The sequence below is a fragment of the Herpailurus yagouaroundi genome, unplaced genomic scaffold, assembly GCF_014898765.1.
Source record: "Herpailurus yagouaroundi ecotype Mexico unplaced genomic scaffold, PumYag 214, whole genome shotgun sequence".
NCBI classification, from domain to species: Eukaryota; Metazoa; Chordata; class Mammalia; order Carnivora; family Felidae; genus Herpailurus; species Herpailurus yagouaroundi.
Genome location: NW_024412445.1, coordinates 4,730,208 through 4,743,867, shown reverse-complemented (window position 1 = coordinate 4,743,867; position 13,660 = coordinate 4,730,208). Strand labels below are relative to the sequence as shown.

The following is a 13,660-nucleotide window of genomic DNA, read 5'->3' as shown; positions in this document are numbered from 1 at the left end:
CATTGTGTCTGGTAAGCATTCTTTTTGGTTGCACGTTGTACCCAATTGCTTGTTGTGATATGGACTTAACCTTTCAAAACAGCCAAAGATGTGGTATCCCCAGATATTTTTAAATGGCGCTCATTGCCATTCATTCAACGAATGTTCATGGAGTGCCTAGTAGATGTCAGGCACTAGATGCATTAACAACACACAAGTTTTACTCGGAGAGGACTCCAATTCTTGAAGAAATAAATTCCATAGACCAAGTACTACTGGCATGATGGGAAAGACTAACCTCCAGGGTTTCAGATTCCTCGTCTGATCAGTCCCTCTGCCCTGTGGGATCGTGACCGATAAACACAGTGCTCGGGTGCCTGGGTGGCTCAGTTAAGTGTCCAACTTCGGCTCAGGTCATGATCTCCCAGTTTGTGGGTTCAAGCCCCACATTGGGCTCCGTGCTGACGGCTCAGAGCCTAGAGCCTGCTTTGGATTCTGTGTCTCCCTCTCTCTGCCCCTCCCCTGCTCATGCTCTGTGTCTCTCAAAGATAAATAAATATAAAACAAAAACATAAATAACCAGAATGCTCTTATGAACCTAAATACCAACAACATGCCATATTTCCTCAAATAGCCTATCTTTGTCTGAAACCATTTTTGCTGGTGGAAACACCTGCATGCTAATCCCAAGATGAGGGCTTGTCCTTTAAGAGCCAAAGTGCTTGTTCTTTGAGAGCCAATAGAACTATTGAAACCAAAGCACTCTTGAAAAGAGCCCTCAGGCTATTAATAAGTCTATTTGAATTTCATAGACCTCGGATCCCCAAATGCAATTACCTGTCTTTCAGAAATCTGGAAATATACCAGATGCCATGGAGTTCTCCATCCCACGTGGTCAGGTCATTCCTTCTCTACCCATCCGTGAACAGTCACAGCCCGTGATCCGTGCCAGGCGCTGTTATAAATATTTTAAAAATATTAACCTGTTTAATACTTATTTTAAAACTCTCAGTTATTATTCCCACGTGACAGATGGGAATACTGGGTTTTCTCAAGACGGTTAGTGGCTTGTCCCAAGGTCCTGCTGTTAGTTGGTGGCCGAGCCAGGACTGGAACTCAGGAAGTCTGGCTCTAGAACCCACACCTTTGCCCACTTAAGTGTGTTGCCCAATATGCTGTCTGCTCTCCAGGATGAACCGTTTCTCAGGATAACTGGCAGTGAGGACATTCATCTTCTCTTCTGGGAAAAACTCGTTTTCCCCTTGCAGGTAGAGTCTGGGGACCCCAACCTGACAACCCCCAAATAGTCCCATAGTTTAAAAAGGTCTGGAACATTCTGCCGAATCTTTGGTCAATGTATAGCATCTTTACATAAATGTATGTTCAGTTTGGCATCACGACATAGTTCATAGACCACTGCTGGTACTGGAACTCGATGCAAACCCCATTGCCTTCTGGCATCTGATAATGGTACCTCCTGCTGAGTGTTGGAAAAACCCAGGCAGACCTGGACACAACCGAATCCTGGTACCCAAACTGTTTTCAGTCACAATACTTCTGACACCAAATGAGAAGACCGTACCCCCCACCCCCCACCCCACCCCCTGCCCCGGTTCCAAATAGCGATATCTCTTCCAACACCGCCTCTCCAACTCTGTGACACGATCTAACTGGAGTTAAGTGTCAGATCCCACAATTCAGGGCTCAGAACCACAAGACCACCCTCCACCTTAGAGGCCAGTCACAGTCCCGGGCCTCCCGTACTTCTGACCGGCCATAAAGCAGGGGTTCCCGTGACCTCCTCCTTTGGTTCGATACTCTGCCACAACAGTTCACAGACTCAAGATGTCATCTCACTTGTGTTTACCGCTTTGTAATAAAGGACACAGCTTGGGAACAACAAACCAGAAGAGCTGCACGGGGCAAGGGAAGGGAAAAGGGGGCTGGAGCTTGCCAGAAGAAAGCCCTGGGAGAATAAGTTGCTCGCGTCAACTGGAGAAATCTGGAACTACTATTTTAGAGAAACCTGTGTGTGGTTCTGCAAAGCAGAAATGTGAAATGGATGGTCGAGGGAAGAGAGAAGAGGAAGAAACAGAGTAGGCTCACTTACAGGAGACCACGTGAGTCCAAGAGTGTCCAGAATGCAGACCCCAGACCTTGCCGTTTATGGTGATGCCCTCCTCCCCACCCCCACCGCCATCAGAGAGATGCTGAGTCACGTGAGGAGGGTTATGAGTGAAAGCCTCATGCAGGGGGAAAGACTCAGAGAGGAAGGACCTGGTGCCCGTATTCAAATGCACTCTCACTTCAGCACGAAGAGTCTTTGCGCCTCCAGATTGACCCACAGAGGCAGGTTTGGGTTCAAGGTGGAGAACCCAAAAGTCAGCCTGTCGGCGACCAGAACGTGCCATCTCACAGGGCAGTGAGTTCTCCACCCCAGCGGGGGGTTCAAGTGAAGATAGGAAAACGAAGAGCTGAGAGATGGCAAAGGAAACTCCAGTATGAGACAGAAAACCTGAAGACCTCTGAGCCCTCTTCTACATCTGAGGTTCAAGAGCCTATGAAAACAAGGGAAGTTGGGCTGGTTTATTAAAGGGCAAGGTCAAGGAGCACAAAAAATTGTGCTCCTGCACCCAGGAGGGGGCGTTCTTCAGTGATAAGCTCTACCCAGGGCAACCTGCGTTTTGTGACCGGAATAGTGCCCAGCACGTGAGTGGTGCTTACTGGGGCCACTCTGGTCTAAATGCTCTTCAGTTATCAACTGGGTTTATCCCCCTCAGTCACTCCCTTAGGTAGCTGGTGTGTAGGGTAGCTGGGATTTGAACCCTGGAGAGCTGACTCCATGGGGCCATGCTCCTAATTACCCCATCACCCTACCCCTAAGATCGTAAGAATACAGTCTACTCATTTCCTCGGGCTGTTGGACCATTCACTGGGAATCTTAAGACAACAGAAATTTATTCTCTCAGAGTTCTGGAGGCCAGAATCCAAAAATGAAGGGCTATGCTGCCTCCACAGTCTCTAGGGGAGGGTCCCTCCACACCTCTCCAGCTTCTGGTGGCCCCCCGTGCTCCTTGGTTTATGAGTGGATTACTCCAATCTCCATTTCCCCTCTGTATGTCTCTTCTTTATAAGTCATCATTCACATTGGATGAAGGCCCGCTCTAGTCCAATATGACCTCATCTTAACTCGACTGCATCTGCAAAGACCCTAGATCCCCAAACCGTCCCATTCCCTGACAGCGGAGGTGACGACTTCAATACATCTTTTGGGGATACGATTCAGCACACAACTTACAGTGTCAGACAAGAGGCACCTACAAGTGCTAACTCAGGTTGGCTGTGAGGTTCTGGAGGAAAACGGCCACAGCGGATGGCTCCTCTCAGCTCCGCCCGCGCCAGTTCAGGGGAGGGCCCCCACCTGCCCTCTCGCCAGCTCCGTTTACCATGGCGATGCCACAGGGGCCCATCCACCACCCCTGTGATCCATCCAATGTGGCCCACGAAAGCCCTTTCTGGAACCATGCATGGCATTCTGTGTCCACACAAGTCTCTTGTCTCCAATGGAGGGCAGGAATACTTTCTTGTCACTGAGCTGGGGAACCACAAGGCTGGAAGTCCATCAGAATCCAGCCACACTTGGGAATCTCCCCATGAAGGAACTGAGTTAAGATTTGGGGGTTCAACCGGACTCTTGTCCTATCTGCTTCCTTGTCCCCTCAGACCATCCACCTCCCTGCCACCTCCCGGATACACTGACAGACACACCTCTTTTCAACTCAGGGAGAGTAACTTTCCTGGCACACAGGGATGCACATTATTTGGGGCCATATTCTCCCGCTGCTCAAGAGCAAATGAGATCACTGAAGTGTACCCTGGTGTTTATTGGAGACCGTGTTGATAATATTCATGAATATGGAAATAAGCAGCCATCTCCCAGAATCCCTCACGCAAAGAACTGCCTGGCCCTCAGTTTGCGGTGGAAACCGCTTGCTTCCCTTGCGAGTTCAAAAACTTCTACCCAGGAGAAGAAAGGCCAGCTTCTATGATCTTGAAAGGAAAGTTTATCGGCAGAGCTCAAGTAGCAAACTCTTCCACAGGCTAAAGTATTAGGTAGGATTCTAAAATATCTCAATTGTAAAAGATGAAACGTCTTGATATGGTGTAAGGGTCTGAATCCGAATGACAGCATTAGTATAGCAGTAAACACAACACAGCATCACAGCCTCTGTTGAATGTACCAGCTGCTGCTCTGATGATTTATGATATCTCCTATTAATTGTAATCCTTAGAACAGCTTCCTGAGTTAGAGAAGTTTATTCGCCTTTCATCGATGAGGAGGGGGCTGAGTTCAGACAGGGTACAGCCCTGCAGGGAGATGGAAACGGCTGGACTAGGAAATACTTTTGTATCAAAAGGCACAACAGTGAGGCAGTAATGGCTAGCTGTCACTTGATGAAAAACAGTTAGCTCTGGTGACCGTAACTATAATTCGGTATTTGAACAAAAGACTCTTAGGAGGGAAAGACAGTGGTTTCTGGGAATTCTCCAAACGCTATCATTAAAATGTTGGTGATGAAACTCACCCAGAGTTGCCAATTACCCTCACAGCATTTACACGGCGGCTTCTATACACCAGCAGAAAAAACAGGTAGTGAACATACAACTGAGCCAGCCTGCTGATGACAGTTTTCATTTTCTTTTCTTTTTATTCTATGTATTTTGGGTAATTAGGATAATTATAAAATTAGCTAAGAAATTATGAACAATTTGAATAAAAAAGTCTTTGGTTACTACGTAAGCCAAGAAACGAGCTGTGAGCGGTTTTCACTGTACCTCTTGCCTATTTAAAAAGTACATATATTGTCCAATCCCTTTTATTCTGTGCCCATTTTAAAAACTGTTAAAAGTCTTGGAAAATTTTTTTTGCCTCGAATTTCTTCATATGTTGCGTCTCTTACTTGCTACTCAACATTTTCTCCCTGTGCAGATATTTCTCTTCTGTGCAGATATTCACTTTCTCAGCGAGGATTAACCCAGGACCCATGAGCCAAGGAGAGGAAGAGGAAGGCCACTCCAGCTTTCTGGGAAAAGGCTTCTTCCCTTTTCAGAAAGGGAAGTATTCGCGGGTGAAAGGTCCTTTTTCCCGTGTTAATTAGGGCTGTGAGAGGCTGCGATCCTTGGCCTGTGGCTGTGGCGGCCCCTTTGGAACAGTGAGGTGACAAGTCTGGAGGGGAAAATCACACGGAAGTGGGGCGAGATGGCAGAATGGAAAGATGTCCCCTCAGGACATCCTTAGGGGGTGTGATCAGACCCAGAGCTGTCTCCAAAATCATTATGTGACTTGATGACATTAATTAAACGTAGGTCACTGCCAGTGGCTATTCTGTTTCTTGGTCTGAAAACGCAGTTCACTGAGCCCTGCTCCAATACAAAGTCTGAGGCAATAATGGAATGTTTTCCGAAGGCGTCCTTCCACGAAAGTGTCCTCCCTAAAGAGCACAGGGCAGGGGAAAGGGGTGAGTTGGCTGAGGGACAGATCGGAATTTCGAGACTCAGGCAGAGCCCTTATTCTGTCTTTAAAACGCACGTCGATTTGCACGCGCCTCTACTCGATCGTCTTAACCAGGGGGCAACCTTCCCGGAGCACCCACCTGCTAACGTGCAGAACACACAGGGCAGGGCCTGGGCCTCCCCTCGCTCGGAGGAGGGGTGCCGGCCCCCTCCCCACCGCTCCCTTGTCAAAAAGACCTAACCACCTGCCCGCGCCCGGCCAAGCAGCTGGATCCCCGGCCCTGAGCTGCCCAGGTGAGCGCGGGTAAAGGCAGCTTCAGCGGGAATCCTCTGAACTGGATTCAAATCCCCAGCGCCCCCGAGTCTTTACTTCGGAGGACTCTGAATAGGAGGGGCAGGTGCAACAAAACCATGCTCATCTCTCTCTGCGAACCCCTCGTGGAGAACTTCCGCATGCAGCCCCCGCCGCCCCGCGCCCCCGCCTCCCCAGCCAGAGGCCTCCCTCCAGGCCCGCCATCCCCAACAACCCCCACCATGCAACCCGCCATGCCCCTCGCGCACGCCCCCACCCTCGCCAGCGCTCTCGCGGCGCCCTCCTGGCCAGCCCCCTGCGCCGGTAGCGCCCCTCCGCCCTTTTCCCCGCGCGCACCCCTCCGCGCCACCCGGAGCCCCTGCCCGAACCCCGCACGCCTCCGCCGTCCCCCACCTCCGTCTCTAACTACCGCTCCCCGCGCGTCCCCGTCACGTACACGCACCCACGCACGGCGCGGGCCCGAGCACGTAAGCAGTGCGCAGGCGCACATCGGGCCGCGCGCTTTTCGGAGGCCACAGGTCGGCTGGGAGGCGGGGAAGCGCGGGTAGGCCGGGTCCGAGGCCCGGGCGGGGGTCGCGGAGGGCTCGGGGGGCAGGGTCCGCAGGGCCCGGGGGCAGAGGCAGCGCGGGGGACCGGGCGGCCGGGCTGGGGGAAGGCCGGAGCCCCGGAGTGTGTCCCGCAGGGGGCGTGGCCGCGGCGCCCGCCGGTTTAGGTGAAGGTCTCCTAGGGGAGGGGCGTCCGGCCGGCGCGGGGGCAGCGGGGTTCCGCACCTCCCGGGCCGGGGACGGGCTGCTCTTGCAGGGGGTGGTCCGCGGCCCGGCCCTCGGGGTGGGGGAGGCTGTGGTGGGGCTGCGGCCAAGGGACCCTGCGCTCCGGCGTCCCAGGCCAGTGCGCCCGCCCCCTTGGAGGGAGTATTGCGAGGGCTGAGGACGCGGAGCATTTGGTCGAGTCTGTTCTAAGTGCTGAGAACCGTTCTGAGTGCTTTGCAGGATTTAAAGCCCGTGTTAGCTAAGTCGCGTTGGCTGCTCATGGTCAAGGTCGTGGCTGGTGGGCAGTGGAGCCAGACTTCAGACCCTGTGCCTTTCTGCTTCTGGGGCGGGCCCAGCGTCCGCAACGCGGTGGGAGCTGCGTGGGGATTTCAGTAGTTTTTATTCCAGTGGATACCCAGAAACCCAACTATTTAGTTAGACAAATATCACATTCTTACAATAAGCAGAAAATGATCAAAATAAAAATAAAAGATTGAAATGCAGCTCATATGTAAGTGTTAATTAGCCGTAAGTTTTAATTTTTTTTTAACGTTTATATTTTAGAGAGAGTGTTCGGGCGCACAAGCGGGGCACGGTCAGGGAGAGAGGGAGACCAGGCTCCAGGCTCTGAGCTGTCAGCACAGAAGCCAACCCAGGGCTCGAACTCACCAGCCCTGAGATCATGACCTGAGCTGAAGTCAGAGGTTTACACGCCTGAGTCACCCAGGCGCCCCTCACCGTAAGTTTTAGGTAGAAGAAATGCCATAACAAAGTGACAGAAATGGTAACTGTGGTCGATGTTTGTGTCATTGATCAGTGCTGGCGAAACAGGTGTTTGGGTATTCATGTCCATATTTGTTGGGTAAATGGTTGAGTTGACAGGAAGGAGACCGGGAAGGTGAATTTCAAAGACAGTGGTGAAGGTGGAAAGGAAAGAAAGGTATCCTGGGAACAGGGAGACTGGAGCTCTGAGCTGTTGGAGGAATCCCAGGGTTGCAGATGCTAATAGGGGGATGAAGCCATGGAGAGGAAGAGGGTGTTCCTCCTGAGGAGAAGGTTGGTGATCAGTGTTTTCCAAGTTCCCTCTCAGGTTCTCATTTCCAGTATTGGATCAAAGAGGCTAAGCTGAAATGGTATAGTGGGAAGACGGGTGGCGGCTTGTCAGAAGTCAGTTCTACTTTTGACTCGTTTATTTAGCTTTATTGCTTGAAACAAATTAGAATCTCACTGGATCTTAAGGCTTTTTATTTATTTATTTTTTTTCTGAACAAAGATTTATGAACACTTACCTATGATGTGACAGGTTCTTTGTAGGGTATTATGGGAGATACACAGCTGTATTAAACACGGCTTATACAATAAAGGGACCCACAGATTATTATTAAGCTATATTTATGGCAGTTTGGGAGGTAGATTTTTTTTTTTAATGTTTATTTATTCTTGAGCAAGAGACAGAGTGTGAGCAGGGGAGGGGCAGAGAGAGAGAGAGAGAGAGAGAAAGGGAGACACAGAATCTGAAGCAGTCTCTAGGCTCTGAGCTGTCAGCACAGGGCCTGATGCAGGGCTCAAACCCACGAACCATGACATCATGACCTGAGTCGAAGTCAGACACTCAACCAACAGAGCCACCCAGGCGCCCTGGGAGGTAGACTTTAAAATACAGGAGTTCTTAGTTTTTACAACACTCCTTTATTGCAGTATTCCTCGGAAACTCAGGAGTTTTCTTACAGATCGAGAGGTAAATTCTACACATCTAGCAAAACATGATTACAATCATCTGTAATTCTGGTAAAATAATTTTGACTTAATGTAAGGAGGCTTATAAAAATAACTTGAGAGAAGAAACCTAAAATAAAAGCACTTTACTGGCAGACTGTTTAGACATAGAGTGTTTGTATGTTAGCAGACTTGTTCTCATAATGACAGTTCCACTTTTTAAAAATTTGTCTTAATGTTTTGATTTATTTTCAGAGAAAGAGAGAGAGAGAGAGAGAGTGAGCAGGGAAGGGGCACAGGGAGAGGGAGAGAGAGAATCCCGAGAAGGGTCTGTGAGTTAGCACAGAGCCTGACATGGGGCTCAAACTCACAAACGGCGAGATCATGACCTGAGCTGAAACTGAGAGTTGGATGCTTAACGGACTAAGCCATCCAGGTGCCCAGACAGTTTCACTTTTAGCACTTGACGTGAACTTGGAAAATTGTGAGACACAATTGGGCATCCTGTTTTCCGTGCTCATTCTTGAGTAAGTCCCTAAGGACAGTTAGTGTAGGATGGCTGCTGCTGATTATGATCTGTGCTGCTGTGACCTTTGGGGGCAGCAGCTGGCGGGGCCTGTGCGTGGCGCCCACTCCCTGCGTGAGCATGCCCGAGGGTGAATTCCGGCCTGTTGCAGGCTCGCTCTGTGATCTCCGGTGAGGTCTCGACCTTAGCCTCAGCTTCTATATTTGTGTCATAGGCATGAGAATGGTAGTTTTCACCATATTTTCATTTTCATTATTTGACTTGATTCTTATGATTTCTCTCACGAAGCCGAGGGCTCAGTGATAGAGGCTTGGCTCAGATCATCTGCTTTTTCCTAAGGACGGAGCTGAAAACCTCTGCCTGGTTTGTCCCGATTTGTTCGTCTGTGGTTCCATGGCTCTAACGTGTTGCCTTTCCTCTACTGATGAATTTTAAACCGTTTTCCATCAAAACGTCATGAATGTTTTCCCTGTGTGCAGGGAAAATTATAGGACTAAAACCATCTCACCCATAACAAAGCATTATTGAGTCAGCTCTTAATCTTGAATGCTTGACATCTCTGATTCACTAGCTATTTCTCTTACAAATGGCCTGTCCTCATAAATGAGAAGTCCAGCATACTTCCCGAGATGAGCAGAGATTTAAAAAGTATGCCTACAGTATTGATTGCGTCCTTGCTTCCTTCTTGGTACTGATTCCGTTTCATTTTTGTCGGTTGTTACAGAACCTCCAGCATGCAGGCCCCCAGCTCCAGGTCTGTGCACCTGAGTGAATGGCAGAAGAATTACTTTGCCATTACATCCGGCATATGTACATCAGGACAGAAGGCGGACGCATACCGGGCACAGATACTACGCATTCAGTACGCGTGGGCAAACGCGGAGATCTCCCAGCTCGGTGCCGCCGTGCTGTTCAAAAAATATGCAGAGAAATACTCTGCAGTTATTGATTCTGACAACGTCGAGACCGGCTTGAATAACTACGCGGAAAGCATCTTAACGTTAGCAAGATCTCAGCAAACTGACAGTGACAGGTGGCAGTCTGGATTGTCAATAAATAATGTTTTCAAAATGAGTAATGTACAGGAGATGATGCAAGCCGGCCAGAAAGCCAGAGAGTCTCTGTTGGCACCTGCCGACATGTCGGTATTAATCCATAAAGAGGCCGCTGTCCTCGATCCTCCTAAGTTTAGTGTTTGTGGTGGTTCTGGGGACAGGGGCCCGATAACTGACTCGGCTCATAATACGAACGGGACCCAAGACATCCCAGAGGGCACTCCTTCGACGTGCCCTCTGAATGCCCGGCCACCTGCGCTGACTAACACCAGTAAGACGTGTCCTACGTCCTTAACACCTTCCGGTGAACTTGCTACCGCAAAATTCCATGCCACACCACTGTTCGGAAGTGTCAAAAAGGAAAATATCAGCTCTCCCACAGCCAACATAGGACTGAACAAGTCCTCACCTAATCAGTCTTGTTTGCCCTCTGGCTGTGAAAATCCATGGGCGCAGAAAGCTTTTTATGGTTCTGGCATCATCGATGCACTTTCCACCCCAATAGTGAATAAGGCTTTTAGTAAAACAGAAGATGATGGCCAGAGAGAAGAGAGTAGCCTGCCTGCTTTTAAAACTGCAAAAGAACAATTATGGATAGATCAGCAGAAAAAGAACCCCCAGTCCCAGCGTGTATCAGGGTCATCGTATGGCGGTGTAAAGAAGTCTCTGGGAGCCAGTAGGTCCCGAGGCATATTTGGGAAGTTCGTTCCTCCTGTACCTAAGCAGGACGGGGGAGAGCAGCTTGGGGGAATACAGTGTAAGCCTTTGGGCACAGGCCCAGCAGAACCAGCACACATAGCTGACGAGCGTCTGAAGAACCTGGAGCCAAAGATGATCGAACTTATTATGAACGAGATAATGGATCACGGGCCGCCGGTAAATTGGGACGATATCGCAGGAATAGAATTTGCCAAAGCCACAATAAAGGAGATAGTTGTGTGGCCCATGATGAGACCGGACATCTTTACTGGTTTACGAGGACCCCCTAAAGGAATCCTGCTCTTCGGGCCTCCGGGGACTGGCAAAACTCTGATCGGCAAGTGCATTGCTAGCCAGTCGGGGGCAACGTTCTTTAGTATCTCCGCTTCCTCCTTGACTTCTAAATGGGTGGGAGAGGGGGAGAAAATGGTCCGGGCGTTGTTTGCCGTCGCAAGGTGCCAGCAGCCGGCTGTGATATTTATTGATGAAATCGATTCCCTGTTGTCTCAGCGAGCAGATGGTGAACACGAGTCTTCTAGACGGATAAAAACGGAGTTTCTGGTTCAGCTAGATGGAGCAGCCACCTGTTCCGAAGACCGTATTCTGGTGGTGGGGGCGACCAACCGGCCCCAAGAAATTGACGAGGCCGCCCGGAGAAGGTTGGTGAAAAGGCTTTATATCCCTCTGCCAGAAGCTTCAGCTAGGAGACAGATGGTGACGAAGCTGATGTCCAGGGAGCGGTGTTGCCTGAGCGAGGAGGAGGTCAGCCTGGTGGTCCGGCAGTCCGATGGCTTCTCGGGGGCTGACGTGACACAGCTGTGCAGGGAAGCATCGCTTGGGCCCATCCGCAGTTTACAAGCTGCTGACATCGCCACCGTGACACCAGATCAAGTCCGACCAATATCTTATATCGATTTTGAAAATGCTTTCAGAACCGTGCGGCCCAGCGTGTCTCCTAAAGATTTAGAGCTTTACGAAAACTGGAACAGAACCTTTGGTTGTGGGCGGTAGACGGGACACTTGAAGTTTGAAGAGGGCACGTTGGTAACGTGCCCTTTCCCACTTTGTAGCTTGGGAAACTGGGGGGTTATTCATCGTACTCTCAGTGTGTATTTTGAATTCTACACCTCAAAAAAAATAGAGTAGTAATAGTTGCAATTTTACAATTGATCGGCTTAGCCCCTGTTAATAGAAGCTTGGGTTTCCCTCCAGTTACTGCCTGATGTGCGAGCCTATTTGTACCAAATATGAATGAACGTGTTTCTTTTGTTCAAAGCGGGTCTTTGTTTTCAAGGTGGACAGTATGATGACTAGTGAGCTCACACCGAGACTAGGTTCTCATTTGTATGTGAGGAGGCATCTGATGGGTGCGCGTCTCCCACTGAAGAAGGTTCCTTCTGCCGACCACGTGACTCGCGCGTTGGCCGGTGTGGTGGTTTACATTTGAAGCCGCTTCGCTTGGTGTGCAGTGGATTTAAGGTCTCCCCAAACAGCCGAATGGGAGTGCCAGTTTTTTGTTCTTCGTCACTGCGTAACAGTTGCCTCCTGTTACCAGGGCTGCCTGCGGGAGACGCATTCAGCGGTAGCCAGGTGTAATCTGGTATCAGAGACGTGTCCGCAGACTTGAAGGATGAAGAAGGTGCATTTTCCCAGGGGGGGTAGAATGTGTTTAAGATTAATATTTTATTTGGTAGGACTTCACAGCCTGTGGCATCGGTCTCTCAAAAGTGAACGTCTGCAGGTTTCTATGTGGGACCCTTTTGTAAGTAGTAGACATTCATCGTTGAAATACCAGGGCAGAGAGCTGAATAAGACGAAGAGGAGGAAGATTGCGGTCATCCCAGCCAGCACTTTGGGGAGCACGCTGTCCGTTCTTGCAGACATCTTCTGCAGGGTGGGGCTGTACGGTCGCCTCCGTAGCCTGCCTCTCTGTCACCGTCGCTTCCCGTGTGAACGTGCTCTGTTTACAACATCCTCCCTCAGGATCCCATGCTGGATGGACTGTAATTTATCCAGTCCTCTGCTCGGGGACGCTCAGGGCAGGACACGAGCCGGTTTCCCCTTTGTTCATTGTACACCAAAACACGTTGAATGCCTTAGGGATCTTTTTTAAAAACAAATACGCCTCTCCTGAGTAAAATTCTTGCATTAAATTCTTGCACGTTTTTAAGGCTGTTGGCACATGTCCTGAATTGTCCCCTAGAAAAGTCATGCATATGTGGGATTCCTCTCCACAGGAAGCCACCGTGCCTCCTTACCTGTCCCGTGTGGACATTGGGTCCCCGCAGTTTTTGTTAGTGTTCTGCTCACATCCGTCCGTTCTAACGGTGCTGGATGCCAGCCGGTGTTCTGGGCGCTGAGAGCAGAGCGGTGAACAGTAGGCAAAGAGCCTTGGTCTTACGTAGGTGACATTCAAGTTGTAATGTTTTCTCTTGACGGTGCAGTTGAAGACGGAATTTGACAGGTGACTTTAGACCGTTGTTTTCATTTTTGTTCTTGGCTCGCCTTCTATTTCCGTACCCCCTTGAAAGCTTTGTTTTTCCATCTGTGAGTTTTTTCCTTTGAAACATGCCATTGCCTTTTATTAGAATTTGGATGTTAAACTGCTCGTCTCTGGTTTTAGGTAAATATTCTTAAGTGTGAAGCATGTCACATTATTAAAATGTAAAGCACGTCTCTGTCTTGTTTCATTTCTGCGTAAACAGCACTACAAGTAACCTGGGATTCCTAGGTGTTGATGTCCAGGAATTTCTGTGGGTTCTTCCCTGAATCCTCTCCCAGATCAATCCTCCCCTTTGGGTTTTACTCTTGCCACAGCTGACTAGGTCATCCGCAGTCGCCCAGGAGGTGTTTGTGTCTTACTGAGCTCTATAGCTTGGTCGTAATGTTGACAGTTTTTTTTTCTTAACAGCCACTCCTGCCAGCCCCCACCTTCAGCAGCCTTGGTCACCAGCCACGGGCCCCTTCTCTTTGTGGAACTGAGCTGGGATTATGTCCAAGACAAAAATCTCTGGGTGGCTCAGCTCGTCTTGACTCAGGCAGAGCCCACGTCTCTCTCTCCAGAGTTAAGCTCTGCTCTGTTCAAGTGAGAATCTAATCCTGAGGGGAA

General features: G+C 49.8%; 1 protein-coding gene across 5 annotated transcripts; it reads left to right on the top strand.

The window, feature by feature from the left end:
- Window positions 1–6,238: 6,238 nt before the first annotated feature.
- On the top strand, window positions 6,239–13,227 carry FIGNL1 (fidgetin like 1). 5 transcript variants are annotated; one of them, XM_040455064.1, is made up of 2 exons: window positions 6,239–6,324; window positions 9,522–13,227. In XM_040455064.1, exon 2 carries the CDS (start codon window positions 9,532–9,534, stop codon window positions 11,560–11,562), a length of 2,031 nt encoding a protein of 676 aa, XP_040310998.1. In that variant the 5' UTR covers window positions 6,239–6,324; window positions 9,522–9,531; the 3' UTR covers window positions 11,563–13,227. The 5 variants fall into 5 exon arrangements, with proteins under 5 accessions (XP_040310998.1, XP_040310997.1, XP_040310999.1 ...); XM_040455063.1 differs by having other exon boundaries at window positions 6,265–6,350; XM_040455065.1 differs by lacking the exon at window positions 6,239–6,324 and adding an exon at window positions 7,208–7,294.
- The last annotated feature ends 433 nt before the right edge of the window (window positions 13,228–13,660 follow it).

Bases quoted from the DNA above. Each gene is read 5' to 3' on its own strand.
- FIGNL1 (XM_040455062.1), top strand. From the start codon at position 7,577: ATGGAGAGGAAGAGGGTGTTCCTCCTGAGGAGAAG. The intron at 7,612-9,521 runs GTTGGTGATCAG...CGGTTGTTACAG, and splicing joins GTGTTCCTCCTGAGGAGAAG to AACCTCCAGCATGCAGGCCC.